At 40.9% G+C, this 18,110-nt stretch overlaps 1 protein-coding gene and 1 long non-coding RNA gene across 2 annotated transcripts; one reads left to right on the top strand and one right to left on the bottom strand.

Annotated features, from left to right (window-relative positions):
- Nucleotides 1–10,849: 10,849 nt before the first annotated feature.
- LOC145429444 (uncharacterized) lies at nucleotides 10,850–12,113 on the bottom strand. The gene is made up of 2 exons (XR_013909671.1): nucleotides 11,555–12,113; nucleotides 10,850–11,459 (listed from the first exon to the last, which is right to left on the bottom strand). It is a non-coding gene; the product is annotated as an uncharacterized LOC145429444 (long non-coding RNA).
- A 236-nt stretch (nucleotides 12,114–12,349) lies between these two features.
- Nucleotides 12,350–14,056, top strand: LOC145429161 (uncharacterized). The gene is made up of 2 exons (XM_080302213.1): nucleotides 12,350–12,464; nucleotides 12,679–14,056. The coding sequence occupies exons 1-2, from the start codon at nucleotides 12,350–12,352 to the stop codon at nucleotides 13,848–13,850; spliced, it is 1,287 nt and encodes a 428-aa protein (XP_080158339.1). The 3' UTR covers nucleotides 13,851–14,056.
- The last annotated feature ends 4,054 nt before the right edge of the window (nucleotides 14,057–18,110 follow it).

Raw genomic sequence — 18,110 nt, 5'->3', positions numbered from 1 at the left:
TTTATGGCATGTGAAATTAGTTTGTTTTTAAATGGTGATTTTGTGTTTTTCATGTACAGCATTAACGGACCAAAGTATTGAACCACACATCTGAATTCAGGTGTTTTCAGCCCAGTTGCCACTGATGTTTAAATCAAGCACATGGCCAGCCTGCCTGTACAAACATATGTGAAAGAATTTTAAACGAGCTCTCCGAGTTTGAGCGTGGTACTGTGATAGCATGGAAACTTTGTCAGTTTTTAAAATTTCATCCCTCCTAGATATCCCACAATCAGCTGTTAGATATATTATTGCAAAGGTGAAGGCTTTAGGACTTAGACCGTGCCAGGTTACAGAGCAGTGCGTAAAAGTCGCCAACACTCATTAACATCAGCACAAAAACTGTGCGCCGGGAGCTTCATGGCTTTGGCTTCTATGACCAACTGGCTGGTGTAATGTGTGGCCCAGTACTTTGGTCTATATAGAGAACGTCCAACATCATGTATGAAGACTGCCTAAAAATCATGTTCTATTTTACAGCTGCTTATGAGAAATGCCTAGAAACTGTTTTCATACTGACACAAAACAGATTACATTAATAGGAGATCATTAAAAGGTGTGACTCTTATTATTTAGTTATTGTTATCCTGTAGTTATTCTTACCTACAGACTCAGTTCACTTTTGCTCTCTTTTGTCTAATGGTGCATTTTAATCATTTTTAGGATATTTATTCTGTTTTTACTTTTTAACAGCTAACTGGCATCAAGAATATAAACACATTACTTGAGTACAGGCAAATTCTCACTTTGTATTGATTTTAAAATCTCACTGATCATACATCTTTCATCTGAAGCACATTAAGGGCTTATTAACCTGTTACATAGGGCAGGGCGTATACAGGGCGATCTGCTGGTTATCCCAAAGTTTCTGCTAGTAGACAAAGGTCAGCAGGTGCTTGCTGTCAGAGCTGCCAAACTGTGGCACAGTCCGACCTTTGAGGTCAAAAAGGGAACTTCTTTACTGTCTTTTAAATCTCTTCTTAAAACATTTTTATGGAAAAGCTTTCATGGATGTTTAAAAGGTAGCAATGTTCTTTTATTTTTCATTATTTGCCTTTCTGTTTTTTTCCAGGAGTTTTTTTAAAGCTTATAAATTTCTTCCTGTGAAGCAGTTCCTAACTTTGTTAAATATTAGTATTATTTACCTAACCATTTTAATTTGAAATGGGACTTTATAGCCTAATTCCCAGCATACAGTCTTTTGCATCGCCTTTAGTGTGAACTGTACTCAATAAAGTCCTGCTGAAGAGTCAATTAGAGCAAAGCTGGTGTATGAGTGATATTAGGTCTGTGATTTATTCACTGTCAACGATCTGTCGCAGACCCACTGGGGAGGAAACAAGAAGAAGAAAGGTAACACAGGAGGAGGATGACATCAGTTTGGCACTGGCTAACGCACCTCCACCAGCTTAGGCGCACAATAAGGAATGAGAGAATAGTAATGAACAGATGTAAATCCATGCACCTGCACGCTGCACTGGACTAACTGAGTGAGTCACCTGGTATAAGCTTCATTCTGCGCGTTAGAAATAGTGCATGAGTGAGGGATATTTTGTGCTCCGAAATGCAGCTGAACGTGTGAGAGTGTGAAATTCTTGAAGATGTAATCTCAATTATACAGACTTTTTTTTTTAAGTGGATAAACAACCAATTAGTCACAGAGCGACGACGAAAGGTGAAACCGTGCAAGCAACTGTGGTGGAAAATACAAAAACAGCCATCACCTGCAGATGAAAGTTCATGCAGAATACATTTCCACCAGCTTCATGCAGACTTCCGAATGTACACAAACGCATGCACACTCTTGCTCCGTCAGCTGTGCTCTTGCACACGTATTTAGGGTACACACCTTCTTTTCATGCATGTGCATACGCTCACTTGCAAAGAAGAAGTGAGTGCTTTATTAATTCACTACTCACCTAATTAACTCTTTTCTGTAACACATAATTTATAGACTGTAGTGGAGATGTTTTACAGAGGAGCAGAGTTGAGACACAAAAGCAAAGACAGAGCAAAACGAGCGGTCCTTCATATTCCTTCATGACGACATCCCACTCTCAGAACAATCAAGAAAGAGGGATTCATTAAGCCTCTTTATCAGTCCATAAGAAGGGGGTGGGCGGTGAGACTAAAGTAGCTGGTGTGGGCCTATGCTAGTAGGCAAAATTTTTCACCTTACGGCTGAGTGCACAGGCAATTTTCAGTTAAATGTCCATGTGTATATGGGCTAATTGAGAATAGACTAGCAGTGGTAACGCTTTAAAGCAGCTCTCCCAAAAAAGGTGTGGCGGTGAGAAGTAGAGACGTAGCGTCAAACAAAACACAGAGGGAAAGGGGACAAATGTGACAGAGGAAAAGAGGAAGGTAGTGATGAAATGGCGCGTGAAGTTCTACCTATTTTAATCTGTCTATCAGTCTGTCTCTATCTAAAGACCTGCTGTCTATTACACCTTAAATCCACAGCGAGGAATTACCCGCTGAATCCACTGATCAACATCCAGCTAATGGTAACCGGTCTCTGTTGGCCCGAAAGGGAGTGAGAATGAAAGCGGGGAATAAAAGAAAATGGAGAGATTTGGGTAAAAGAGGGAGGAAAACTGAAAACATGCTGAAGAGGGAAGATTGTGTGTCTGTGTGCGTTGGTGTGTGTGTGTGTGTGTGTGTGTGTGGGATGGGATGGGAAGGGGCAGGGAGGCAGTAAAAGTACTAATGGCTGCTGATGGACTGGCAGAATCAAAATAAGCACAAAATCAAGCATGAAATGGGATACACTATTAATGACTTGAGATGGCCATTAGCGCCAAACTTTGAATGCAGCTCAGCAGATCATGTGAAAAGAATATCATTCCTTTTAGGACAAATATCCCAAACTTTGCCAAAATTCGGCTGTCAAAGTCAATAAAATTACACCAGTGAGACTGCAAACTCATTTTTTTCCATTTCAAATGTGTTACAAATGTGTTACTAAACAAATAAATATATATAAAGATTTGTTTATTATTAAATCATGACATGTGTACAGATAAAAAAAAAAAAGATTTCTCAAAGACAACAATTAAAAATGGGCGCACTTGGCCATGATGATGAGGACAGATGAGGAGAAGGATGCGAGACCAGACCGATGTCGACTCACTGAACGCTCATCCTTTAGGCGTAGTTTAGTGTGCGAGTGCATGTGTGTGTTAATGTGTGTTTTATGTATACGTAAAGCACACACAAATACACACAGACAGACAGATAGACAGACACTAAACGATATTGAACCTACCTAGAGTAACAATTAAGAATCCCGCAAGAGTGTGATGCAAAAGAAATGGGTGTGGAGGGGACCAAAAGAGAAGGAAAAGGGGGGGAAAAATAGTCATTCATGAGGAGTTTTTTAGTTGTCTTTGAAAAAAAAATCATCCAAGATCATTAATCATCAGACTTTAGACACAGAAAGAGGCGTAGGATGGGGTATGATGACCTGACGAGCAGCATTTTGATGTGAAATGCAAAGGAGGGAATGACAGGAATGATATGGTTTGGTGAAAAGAGAAGAAGGAAGAGTGAAGAGGGAGAAAGAAAGGGCAAAAAAAATTGGAAAAACAAAATTCCCTTCTTTCCCCTCTATCTCACTCATAAATATAAGAAATTGTACACCAGGTAGATGGAGAAATAGATGAGGAGGCAAATGACGGAGAGAGAGACTATATGAAAAGATGAAGCACCTCCCAGCACTGCGATGAGGAATAAGAAAAATATAAAACGAAAGAAAAAATTGAATACTCCAAAGCCTTCCGTTTTTGCTCTGTTTAGTGAGGCGAGGAGGGGGCTTTCAGTTATATCCCCCCCTCTCTCTCTCTCTGCAACTGGTCAGTCTTCTTTTATCTTCTGTCCTCCTCAAAGCAAGACGCTACCTTCCCTTCAGATGAGCGGTAACCCTTTGCCAACACAGCTGTTGGACATGGCACTCAGGCTGGCTGCATGGTTGGGTGCTGCTACGCAGAGATACAGAGTGTGGAGCCGAAACACACCTCTGGCTGGCGTAGAGCGGCGAGCGCAACTCAAACTGCGCTCGCTCTCCTCCCCCTCCTTCCAAGAGAGCGAGAGAAAGAGAGAGCGATGTGGAGGTGGGTCCTTCTGTAGGGTTGTGAATTAGAGATATGCTACAGTGAAGCCAGGCTGCTGCAACAATTGTCAAGAAAATTGTTTCCAATACAGAAAGCAATGGCTCCCTCTGTTGTTGCTCTGTTTTAATTGGAGATTAGACTCGGCAGCATCTGAGGGAGACAGCGGAACGAGCTGAAAGAACAGTGCCACACTGCGAAACGATACCCCATTACAAGTAAAACACCTGCATTTCAAAGTACATTAGGACTGCTAATGATGCTTTTTACAAAAAAGTAAAAATCTAAAGTTCTGCAAAGCCGAAAGTCACAACTTAAAACTGTATTAAACTCTATTTTGGCATTAAGACTAGTTTACTGTATCTAAAATAATAGCAAGCATATATATATATATATATATATATATATATATATATATATATATATATATATATATATATATATATATATATATATATATATATATATTTTTTATATATATATATATATATATATACACACACATATAGATAGATAGATAGATAGATAGATAGATAGATAGATAGATAGATAGATAGATAGATAGATAGATAGATAGATAGCAGGAAAATGTGAAAAAGAGAGAGCTCCATTTTCTTTGACTTAAAACAGGAATGTGTCAAGAGTTAAAGTGGGATTCAGTGGGGGGGGGGGGGGGGGGGGTCTTAATGTACAGACTGTGATCAGCTGACCTCTTGCTCTTTACAAATTTACACACCTGACTCAACCAGGTGTCAGCAGATGTTTCATGAGTTGTCCTGGCTGATTTCCATCCTCTGCACTGAGGGTACACTGTTTATACTAACTAGACAGTCACTGTGCACCAGTCCCACACTTGTTCTTTACTTTAAATCCATCACAGTACAGCAATCTAACCTGTTAATCCTGCACTAATCAGCAGAGGATTTTCATGCTTTTAATGATTTTGATCCATAACACAGTCAACCTCAGCTTGTTTAGCCATTTCACACAATATGAAAACAGATTATCTCACATGTAAACTTTAAATTTTCAGTTTGTCAAATCTCACTGAGCAGTCCTTACCTTTGCATCTAACCTCTCTTCTTCCTCTCCCCATCTTTCTCCATCTCTGAGTGAAGTTGGCTCTTTCTTTTCTCTCCCTGTGAAATACAGCAGCTGGACGTTAAGCTAGCAACAAACTGCACACAAACAGTTCGCGTGTTTGTTGATGTTTGTTGAGTTGAAAGAAACGTAGCGTTTGAAATGACCTGCCACTTAAAAAACGTCGCTCCAAACAACAGTTCTGACAGACAAAATAAACAAAACAAAAACCTTGCTTCCTTCATGCTCGCTACTTTTCATAGGGCTATCTACATGCTGAAGTACCGCTACCAAAACTTGTGGATACGTGCAGTCCTTGTGATCGTGGTGTTGTAGTGACTAAAGTAGTTATTTTAGCACATTAAGCTGGGCAAACACTGCGATTTTTTTCAGTCGCGTTATTGCTTCTGCTCAAACTGTACGATTGACTCGCAGGGGTTAGAAGTTCGTAGGTCACGATGCAGGGTCTCAACTGAAACAAATTGTACGCGAAAACAAAAAAATTTACAGTTTCAATTCATTGTTTTTCACTATCATTTTTTTCTCAGTTTCAATACAAGATTTTTCAGTACATTTATTTCAGTTACAATATTTTTTCTCGGTTTCATTTCAAGGTGGCATCGTTCTGATCCCATAGAGCGACAGATTTTCTGTTATAACCTTCATTTTTATGGACGCACGGTGTGAGCAGTCGGGTCGCATCAGAGCATCGGGCCGTATAGTGTGAGACCCTGCATCGTTACCTACCAATTTCTAACCCCTGCGAGTCAATCGTACAGTTTGAGCAGAAGCTGAATAACGCGACTGAAAAAAATCGCACAGTGTTTGCCCAGCTTTACTCTGTGAATGTATTGCCTGACTTTTCTGTTGTTAGCTGAAGTGGCAACTTGTGCTCTTCTACGCATGTTGGTTGTAACGAGTGGTTATGACTAATGGCATCAACAAGGCATTTTCATAAGTGAGCTAGTGGATATTCTCTGTTAACACTATGACAATAGAGATTAAACAATAGAGATACTCAGACCAAGCTGTCTGCCACCAGCAACCATGCCACAATCAAAGTTACAAAATTACCTCTCCTACTTATTCTAATGCTCATCAGTTTGAACTTCAGCAGGCTGTCCTGACCCTGTCTACATGCTTAAGTTTGTGTCATCTGATTGCATTAAGCAGTTAAGCAGTTAACCAGGCGTACCTAATAAAGTGAGAGGTGAGTGTATATTTGACAGTGTGTTCTGTGTTCCTGTGCTTGTACATTCACCCCCATAAAAGCTCAGTAAAGGCCCAAATAAAATGCTAATGGAAATTCTTTGCTTACACACAGTAGGCTGCAGCTTTTTTTCAATTATTGGGTTATCTACTGTATTCGATGTGTGTTCACTTTTTATATTACAGCTCAATTATTTACATAAGAAATATGCACGCAATCAGCCTGTGAAATAGAATTTACACTTATTTACACTCATCAGTATATAAAAAAGTTACATTTTGCTTGAAGTCTTTATATACACTCAGCTTATTGTACTAAATATGAGTGGTAGAACTGGGAATTTTGAGTATTAGTTACATATATGTTAGGATTACTGTTGCAGTGTGAAACTAAGTTTTTCTAATTGTGAAAATATAACTTACATAGGTTTGTTGTTATGATTTTGTAGTTTTTCTTCTTCTTTTTCTTAAATTCATTTACTCTTTCCATCGCTGACTTGTGTTAATTCAATAGACAAACAGGTATGATTCTGTACCTTCTCTTTGGTGCAGAAAGTGTGTTATTTACAGTTTCATTCCGTGGGAAATATAAAGCAGTAGATTATGTGAGAGACCTCTAGTGGTAGTTTGTATAGGTGCATGTATGATTCACCTAACAACACAGAAAATGGAGCTTTCTAACATGTGGGGGTTTTTTTTCTGTTTTTTTTTTTTTGACACTGATAGTTTTGTCACATCTAACATGTGGTTTTATCTTCTCTCTCAGAGGGATTAAATGTTCCAGGCATGTCTTAGTGTGAGGAGCCCCCGGGGCAGATGCAGGATATGTTGGAGAGATTACATCTTGCGGTTGGCCTGGTGATGGATGGATGTTTGGAGCCAGATTTGGAAGACAGTATGGATAAAATACATAAAATACACCATTATCAGAGAACTTACTTACTGTAGGAAGCTGCAATAAGGAACTGTGGATTACTGCTAATTTCATAAAAAAAAAATTGTTTTCAGTTCTTGTTGCAACTAGTTATTATGTTTAGGGAGCATTTTTTTTCCACATAAGACCAGGTCGGTTTGTATAACTTTTTTCCTTTGATAAATGAAGTAATTATTTAAAAATTGTATCTTGAATTTACTTAGGTTATCTTTGTGTAATATTTAAATATGAAACATGTAAGTGTGACAAATATCCCAAAAAGACAAAAAGAAAGAAAGACTGAAACTTCATGATGGCAGTAACAGGATCCACAATATTTTCCATGTATCTGTGAGACATAAAATTCCACTAAAGTAATCTTTTAGCATTGTGTCGTGCATTATGATAAGAGATTAGAGCACCAGTCTCATGATTTTTCTTCTCTGTCTTTTGTGTGTTCTTCTGATATGTTGTTGGTGTGGACTGTGTGGATTTGCTGTTTAGCTGTAGCATATTAAAATAAAATACACAATATAACAAAACATTATCTGCAGCAAACCTCGATTGTGATTAGGAGAGCAGACCATGATGCACAAAACAAAGAATAATACAGTTTGGTGAGTTACCAGTTGTTAGAATTGTAGCCATGACAGCAATAGCTGTATTGGCAGTACTTGATTTTGAAGGCTCCAGGGCTCCCCTCTGTGGCAACTGAAAGTACTGCAGGTCAGCAACAAACAGTGGCCACAAACTTGACTTTTCGTTTCATATCATTACTTATTGTAGCTAGGATTAAATAATATCACAGCAAAACCTGTCAACTGCAATGATAACCACAGACATTAGTGTGGAGGTCGCAGCATTAATGTGCAGTTCTTACGCTCATGTTAACAGTAGCTCACATGCTTAATTTAGAAAACAAAACAAAACACTGAGCTGAATAAAACCATAATAATTCAAGAATCCGGAAAGATCCACCTTTAAGTCTCTGTGTCTTCTCTTTTTGTCATTACAGAGCTGTTGAATCAAAGAAGTTTATATGTAAGATCATTTTCTTTTAGGCCAGTTTACCTCTTTTACTTATCGTGCAATGTTTTTTTCTGTCAATGGAAACTTAAAGTTTCCATTAGGCATCTGCTTACTCTAATGCCACTGATGTATGCGTTTACCTACTGTTTTCTCTGCACTGTGGATTATGCTTTAATGCTTTTATCCTCTCCCTCCCTGCACTTTTCTGCAGTATCAGTGGCGCCAGCAATGTGTGGTCCAGAGTTGTGGTGGCTACTGGATCTGCTCAGTGTTTATTGTCTGTTGTTTTTACAGTGCTCAGTTTTCCTCACTCTGCAGTCTGTTGAGGTAAATAGCTGCCAGAGGGTTTTTTTTTCCTTTCTTTTTGGTAAGTGCTTCCTAAATGGGAAATGTTGGGTTGTCTATGTGAAACTTTAAGGTCTCTGTTGAAGTCAAATAATCAAAATGTATGGCACTTCAGAATGTTTTTAACCCAAACTGACCAGATGTTATTTATAATATAAGAGAATATAAAATGAATTTCACTTCAGTGCTTAATGTGATGTGTTCATCTTTTCAATTCTCACTAGAAAGGCACAAAGGAAACACTAAGATATACAAAGCAGCTCAGCTACTGAGAGCCTTGGTCTGACTGTGGCCACATTAAAGCAGCAGTCCCCAACCTTTTTTGCGCCACGGACCGGTTTATGTCCAACAATATTTTCACGCACCAGCTTTTACGGTATTGCCGATAAATACAACAAAATAAAACCAGTACCAGTACCAAAAAAAGAAGATTTATTCTAGCGCTGTCAGTGTTAATCTCGTTAAAATGATGTTAACGCCATAACCACATTAACGCTGCAAATCTCCGTTAGCAAGTTAGGGCAGATCGCCCCGTGCGTGGGGGGTGTAAACTGAGACCTTTTGCACATACAATAATAACAAACCATGGTTTAGTCCAAATCTGGGGAAGCAGTGCCAGACCAAGGAGGAGGCCTACAGCAGCGGGAACCGGGCCCTGTACAAGCAGGCCACAAACAAGCTGAGCAAGGAGATCAGGGTCGCTAAGAGGAGTTACAATGAGAAGTTAAAAAAAAACTACTTCTCAGCCAATGACCCTGCTTCAGTTTGGAGAGACCTGCAGCACATTCTAGTAACAGGAGTCCATCCCCCCTCTGTGAAGAGGATCCTCAATTGACTGACGACCTTAACACCTTCTACTGCAGATGTGAAAGACAACTATTCACACCTCCCTTATGCTCACCCTCACATCCACACAAAAAGAATCAGCAGCCCTCACTCCCTCCCCTCTGACCCCCTGCTTACATTAAAGATCTGTGAAGAGGATGTTTGTCTGCTTTGTCAGAGACGGAACACCGGGGTTCCAGGACAGTTTGCCCCCCTTGTATCTGAGACTCTGTGCTGACCTATTGCCCCCTCCCCCCATCATCTCCACCATCATCCTGCCGCCATGATGTCTGTTGTCATTAAGTCCTTTGAAAGACTAGTGTTAACCATACTTGCCAACCTCAGAATTAGTGAGACATTCAAAAGGGCTGTTGTGGGGGGGGGGGGGGGGGGGGGTAAATACATTTTACAGTGTTTATTTATCGCATAAAACGTTAAATGTCACCGTTGTAAACAACGTCCCGAGGGATTAATAAAGTTAAATTAATTTAATATAATCGAATAACTTTAATCTCAGCCAAACCGAGTTACTCACGAACAAATAAAACACTGAAAAAGCCAAACAATAACATTTTTAAGTTGTCAAAGTGACTTATATATCATGTTTGAAATCGGCAGGGAGGCATGTATGGTGTTAACACTCCTGAAAGACATCAAAGAAATCCTGCTCGAACCCCTGCAGTTTGCCTACTGGCCAAACAGGTGAACCAAGGATGCAGTCGACTGCTCCAAAGACGCTCCAAGCGTGATGTCACGGGAGGGGGCGTGGTCAGGATTTTTGGTTGAGGCGCCATATTTCTGGGTCAAAAAAAGCGCTAGCGAAAGAGGAGCGAAAGCACACGGAGAACATTAGCTATGGTTCGTACTTGCTGTGTAATCGGTTGTAACGTTAGTTCGCGCGACCGGCAAAGGAACAAGCCTGAAAACGGTTTATCTTTTCATTCTTTCCCCACCTGGAAGCAACATGAGGGAGCTCATGTTGCTGATGTAACCAAACGATGGCGTCTAGCCTGGATAGCAGCTGTGAGAAGACCAGGGGCCCGTTCTTCGTACCTCGCTAAGTAGGTTAGCCGGATTAGATTGTTGACGATTTCGCGTGATCCTGGATCAGTCGGTTCCCCGAAGCTCATCCGGGACTTGCTGTCATAGCAACAGAGCCGTAAGCGTAAACCTGCTCGGGAGCAGGTTCACTTTATGTAAACAGGATTAGATCGCGGCCACGCAGGTATGTCCGCGTCATTCATACGAAAGCAACAGCGATATTCCACCACTGTTTCACCATAAATAAATAACATCAATGTAACTAAAGACAATGCAGCACCTGATCCATTTATTGATTTCACACAGATACATACAGGTCATTCCCTAAAAAAGGGAAATGTACTATTAACATTCTATTACATGTATGTGATTATTACAGATGTAATTCATATTTCAGAGTAGTAATTGTAAATTACTTCGTGTAATCAAGATGAGAGACCACAGCTATAAAAGCGAAGGTGGATTTGGGAAGTCTGTCGCAGCCATGTCCTGTCCGTATACGCGAGCAGCCCATTGCGGAAGGTGCAAGATTGATAAGGAGAGTCCTCAGAATTCAGCGTATATTGCGGGATAGACAGGATCCTTTAGCTCAGCGCGACAGTGTGCTCATAGAGAGATATCGATTTTCCCGTGAGGGTATTATTTACTTAACCAACTTGTTGACGAGGGGGTGCAGGACCACCACCTGTCTTTTTTTCCTCTGCCCTTTTCTTGGTTGCTGTTATGAACAAACTAACAGAGTATTACAGGCCAGTATTACCTTGCCAAGAGACGCAAAGCAATCTCAGAGATAAATATTACCATTCTGTAGAATACTCCTGTATTCCACTTTTACTTGTTCCCATGTTCTTGTGGGTCCTGTTGTGGCTCTAATGTGAAAGGGGATATAATATAACATATTATAATATAATATAATGCCATATGATATTGGACAATATAGTGTCATATGATAGATCTACCCTACCGCCTACTGGTGTTGGCCAGAGGGGCCGATGGCGCGATATGGCAGCCTGGCTACAACCGTAGCTGCCTCCACCAGTGTGTGAATGTGGGAGTGAATGAATAGTGGTATCGTAAAGCGCTTTGGGTGCCTTGGAAAGCGCTATATAAATCCAATCCATTATTATTATTATTATTAAATTACCTACGAGTTTGATTTGTCAGCAACTTTCTGCCAGCCCTCTCTCCTTGCTTTTGCAGCCTTTGCAGTGTTCTCTTGCGTTTTAATTAAACTCTGAAACTCCTGAAATCCCTCACTCAAGAGTTCTTGCTCTGCTGCCGGAAAATACCGAGCACGCCCCTTCGACATTTTCGCCGACCAATCAGCGGGTTGCCGATCAATGTTTCTACTATCGATGCGTAGCCCCTTTTACTACGCCCAGTGATGTCACATTCCTGCGTCCAGCTGTAGTAATCGTAAACAGCAGGTGTGTTCGGGGAACCGGATTAGCGAGCTCACGGTTAGCGCGATGATTTGATCTTGGATGTGTCATTTGATCTTGGATGTAGTAAGCGACGTACGAAGAACGGGCCCCTGATATCAAGTTCTCTTCCATTTCCAAACATCTGTTGGTGTGCTCCAGACATTTTCAGTCCGGTAAGTTCTAAATATGTACAAATCAAGCTTTATAGCCTATTAGTTTTAATGTTGATGCGCTCAGAGGTCAAACATCCTACTGAGTAAATTCGCAGACATACTTTCTATGTATAGATACGCTAATATTATTTTTGCGTAATTGTAGGTAAACCAGCCTATGTAATGGATGAGACAAATCCTGACTGGGTTCCAACGCTCCATATGGGGCACTCCGAAATCCTAACATCTAATTCTGACCGTCACAGACGGCGAACGCAACAAAGAGCGGCAGTCGGAGGTAAAGAACACCACCACCCCATCCTAAAATTAAAAAAAGTGCTCTCACTGTCCGGCAATCATCACATAGCGTTTTAATTAATCATGCGCCCTTATTTGGAATACTGCTGAACATTTCCCTTTTGTGTGTGTACTCTTTGTATCTGACAGGCTTTCATAAAGGAGTAGTAGAGTGTGAAGGTGAGGCCTGTGCAGCAGTTACACATGAAGAGCAGCTCAAGTTGGACAGACAGAAGACCAACACCATAGTCACCTTGCCAAGGAGGCTGTGGGCCAGAGTTGTGTTGGACAAGTGGAGGCCGAGTTAGCAACTGCAAATGTAGAAAATCTTGATCTGACAGTAAGACACACAGAGGCTACAAGACAGACGAAGGATTGTGTGTGCTGTGAACAGAGCAGAGCAGAAGTAAACCGGCTGTTGGAGGAGAACAGGAAGCTTCAATCACAACTGAAAAAGACAGAGCTGAATGAACATTTTTTAAAGGATGACACGGAAAAAGTAAGATATTACACTGGACTACCTTGTTTTGCAATTTTACTGGCCGTGTTTGACAATGTAAAAGCTTTCCTGCCAGCGTCACAGAAACTGTCGCATTTCCAAATGCTATTACTCACACTCATGCGTCTCAGACTTGATCTTCCTGTCCAGCATCTTTGTGATCTATTCAATGTTTCCCACAAAACTCTGTCTTCTGTCTTTACCGATACCATTGATGTTTTGTATGCCCGCTTAGGAGCCTTGGTGCACTGGCCAGAGAGGCACTGTTTACAGGCCACAATGCCCCCTCAATTTATTGAAATTTTTGGAAAACGGGTAGCCATCATTGTAGATTGTTTTGAAATTTGTACAGAAAGACCATCAAATTTAAAGGCACATGCACAAACATACTCTCAGTATAAGGGTACACACACCATGAAATACCTCGTTGGGATTACACCTCTTGGTGCAATTTCATTCATTTCCAAGGGGTGGGGTGGGAGTGCATCAGACAGACATATCACAGAGAACTGTGGTATTCTTCAAAGGCTGTTACCAGGGGATGTAGTTTTGGCTGACAGAGGCTTTGCCATCAGAAATCCTGTGGGAATGATGTGTGCAGAGGTTAAGATCCCTGCATATACAAAGGGCTTCTGTCAACTCGATGCCAGGGACATAGAAGATAAGAGAGCCATTGCCCACCTAAGAATTCATGTTGAGCGAGTAATAGGTACTTTGCGCAATAAGTTCAAAATGCTGCATACCACCATGCCAATCCGTCTACTTCTTCCATGTGAAGGTGAAGATGTGACCCTTCTTGATAAAATAGTGAAGGTTTGCTGCGTTTTGGTGAACATGTGTCCCAGTGTGGTGGTAAAACCAGGGACAACTGAAACTTGCTCTTGTTAAAAATTCGTAAACGTGTGCTGTATGTATTGTGATTATTTCTCTTAAGACATAGTAATTTCAAGACAGTTGGTAGTGCGTTATGTTATAAAAACGTTGTCATTACATTAATGTATTTGTAAACTGTAACTGACACTTATTCGTCACTGTAACTACTTTGATCGCCTTTGACGTTGTTGTAATAAAAGTAATGAAAGGCAAGAAAAAAATCTTTTGTTTCTTTATTTACATTTTGTAAAGTGGTATTTTGTTAGTACAAAAGTAGTGAAAGCAAATTGTGAACATGTCTACGCACATCAGGCATAAAAGTAGACCCCAGAAAGAAAGAATTAGATATTCAGAGCTGCACTACACATAGAGAAAAATATTCGAAGTTCAGGAAGGCACTTTTTTTTTTTTTGATTAACTCCTGTGCTTTCTTCAATCGTGGTTCACAGAAGTCTACATCAGGGAAGATGCTAACCACAGCCATGTCTCTTTGGGTCCATACAATGAGGTCACAGTGCTTGGCGCTGGTCACGAAGATTTGTGTTTGCACTTGACAGTAGTAAGAGTGCGTCCTCTTTAAAAGTGAAGTCCATTTGCAGCTAACTCCAGGCAGAAGTCTTTATCCTGCGCATCCACTGCTTGCTTAATGCTGTCCGTTCTGTATTTAAAAGCACCCTTTCCCACAACATTCACGCATAGTGAGTCCATCAGGAGATGCTCCAAGTTCAGGAAAACGTGTGTTCACAATAAAACCGCACAAACGAACCTGCAGATAGTGGTGAAGTGCTGCAATTTTTTCAGTGTAGGCCTTTCGTGCGTCCTCCTCATGTTCCAGTCCCCATCTTGTTTGCACAATACACATAGACTTTTCAGGGTAGCACACATGATTAACCACGCTTTGGGCGGGAGTTTCTAAACTTGTGGCAAATACAGCGTGCCTCACCGAAGCTGTGATTCTCCCGGCACGCCATCGGAACCAATCAGGGCTCTTGTGCTGAAGTCTTGTGTGTCCTTCAATAGCTTCTGCCTGCTCTCCAGTAACTGTTGCAGCATTTTTATACCTTACACAGTGCAGCTGTAGATCAGAAAGGCCAAGGTCAATCGATCAATCGCATTCAACTAGACTCAAGCTGACTTACCTTTGTTTGAAAAACGACGTACTCACAGTTTGACTGCTGCTTTTCTACCTCTACAGTAATCACTGCACCTCAGAAGAACCATCTGTGAAACTCCTAAAGTTTGTGGATGACACCACTATCATTGGTCTGATCCAAAATGAGGATAAATCCGTGTATAGTTAGGGAAGCAGATAAACTGGTCCACTGGTGCAGTTAGAACCACCTGAAGTTGAACCCGCTCAAAACTGTGGAGATGACGGTGGACTTTTGAAGAACCCAAAAAACCTTCCCACCTTTTGCCATCCTCAACAATACAGTAGTTACTGTGGATTAGGGCTGCCACGATTAGTCGACTAGTCACGATTACGTCGACTATCAAAATCGTCGACGACTGATTTAATAGTCGACGCGTCGTTTGAAGCTTTGTAAGATCCCAAAAGACGCAGGAATAAGTAGCAGGATTTAAGAGTGTAATAACGGACTGAAACAGAAGATGGCAGCACTGCATGTACAAGGATGTCAGCTGCCGTTAAAACCCGAAGAAGAAGAAGAAGCAGCTGTGTCCCAGAATTCATAGCGCGGCCCAGCTTAGTTTCCAACGATGGCGGCAGATAGTTAGTTTTAATATTACTCTTATTATTCTTTCTGGGTCACAAAATAAACGTTTAACATATTTTCAGCCGAGAATGTAGCTGTGTAAACCTCAAATATTGGCTCAGTTTATCAGGACACCACATATTTTCAAAAGCGCTCCGACGTTTTCGGAGACGTCTGTTACCCACTAGCTCGATAGCTAGCCGGGGGCTAGGTCACTAGCGCGGTGAGAACACCGGACTCCCGGCAAATTGTTTTCAAACCCACCGCCGTCTTTCGCTACTCAGGTTAAATATATATGAGTCACTTAGATAAATTAAAAATGTTGTTGTTTGGCTTTTTTTTTTTTTTAGTATTTTATTTGTTCCTGAGTAAATCGGTTTGTCTGAGATTAAAGTTATAGTTTTTACACAGCTGAATAAACGTCAAGCAGACAACTGATTATCAGAAGTGTGAGATGCTGGAGAATATACTCCGTTGTCCTGTTATATTTTAGATAGCAAGGAGTTTATTAAACTTCACCGAAACAATCTGCAAATTTCATTAAAATTGAATAAACTATCATCTTGTCTTTATTTTTAGTTAGCACCTTAAAAGCTTAAAGCTGTAAGCTAATGATAGTTATATAAGAGCAGATGCTGCTGGTGCAATAAGCTGTAGTTTTACGTCCAGTGGATGATGATCTGATTAGTCGACTAATCGCATAAATACTCGGTGACTAGTCGACTATCAAAATAATCGTTTGTGGCAGCCCTACTGTGGATCACTTCAGATTCCTAGGATCTACCACTTCACGTGATCTAAAGTGCTCCTCACATATAGAATTTGTCTGGAAAAAGTTGTGGCAAGTCAGAAACTTAACCCTGTCATAGGGTCATCTTCTTCACTGCCTTCATCCAGACAGTCCTGTGCAGATCTATCGCTGTCTGGTTCGGCTCAGCCACGAAGCAGGACAGCGCCAGAGTGCAACAGACGATCAGTCTGGAGACAGGATCATCGCTGTGGATTTTCCCTCCAGAAGGACAGAAAACATCTCTGCAGACCCCTCACATAATTTTGATGAGCCCACGTAAATTGTAGCCTCGGTTTCCTGTTCTTAGCGGACAGGTATGGCAGAAGTTGTGGTCTTCTGCTGCTGTAGCCCATCTGCTTATAGGCTCGACAAATGTTGTGTTCAGATACGCTCTTTTGTATACTTTGCTTGTAACAAGTGGATATTTGAGTTATTGTTGCCTTCCAACAATGACACATTGCTGCTGGCCATCTTGCTGTTTTTATTTTTCTAGCTTATGGCAAAACCCTTAACTTCAACCCAGGATCTGACTGAAGGCCTAAGCACTAAATCTTTTAAGGCAGCAAATGGTGCTGTCTCAGTAGTATTTGAGTGTGAATTCATAAGGGCTCAGAATGATATGAATCTCGACAACCCCAATAGTTTCTTGATACTTGCAGTTGGATTGGAAGTTAAGATTGTTTACTTTCTTTATGGTGAAAGAATTTAATTGTTCCATTTGAAACCTTGCCTTGTTTACGTGGATAGCAAATAAATGTCAAACATCAATGACGAGCCAATGAAGAAAAAAGGTAAACAAACTCAAAATGTAATGAAGGGCACGCTACAGTCATCTGTAATCTCTTTGTTGGTTTTAAATATCTACCTGGATGTGAGCTTGTTTACATCGTAATTTTCCACAGTTTTTTCTAAGACATCTACTCACTCCTGTATGGCATAACATGTGGGCAAGGACTTTAGGCAAAATTTGCAGAAACACTCATTCAACCCTCAGCCTTCATGGACTGAGAAGACTCAAAGGCCAATTATACCTGCACGCTGCTTGTCTGGGTGGCGACACCTATCATTTGTAAAAGAATACTTCAGCAAATTCTCACGTCCTCAGTTCTCAAATGGTGATGGGCTGTAGTGACATTATTGTTTGTGAGTGGTAGAACCAATGCAGTAACCGTAAAAAGCCCCTGAGTCAAAGTCTGTAAGTGTGGAGATTGAATCAAGCCTCTGTATGACCTGGAAGAACCAAAGCCATCACTAAGGTCGGACCTAATTAAATGTTTCCATGAAGGCTGGTACCCATCCCAGGTGAAGCCAGTGAATGTGATGTTATAGCCTGTACAGCTCAAAGTTCCAACACTGGCTCGTACAGACCATCGAGAAGACTCCATTAAGACTCCATTAAGCTCCAATTTCAATTTTGTCACTATTCCCTTCAAGGTACTTTTTATGAGCAGTGCTGCGCCACTTCCAGCAACCTTGCTACTTCCATTTTTTTTTCTATGGATGTTCTGTACTGACCAACTGCATGTTCACATTTTCAGTGCACATTGTATCATATCCATCAAAACAGTGGGCCTCAAACCTGGATCTGAGCGAGGAAGGTGGTTCTGTGATGAATGTGCACAACTGTACAATGGGAAAGTGCCACAGTTCAGATCTTTTGTCCCAAATTTTCTCTCTCGGACCTTTCATAATGTTACAGTCTAGAGATATTTTCCAGGTCTAGTTTTATCTCTTGATGCAATGCCCTCAAAATTCCACTCATCCACTGAG

This window comes from Astatotilapia calliptera, chromosome 6, assembly GCF_964374335.1.
Source record: "Astatotilapia calliptera chromosome 6, fAstCal68.1, whole genome shotgun sequence".
NCBI classification, from domain to species: Eukaryota; Metazoa; Chordata; class Actinopteri; order Cichliformes; family Cichlidae; genus Astatotilapia; species Astatotilapia calliptera.
Note: the sequence above shows the minus strand (reverse complement) of the source record. Positions and strands in the feature narration are given on the sequence as shown.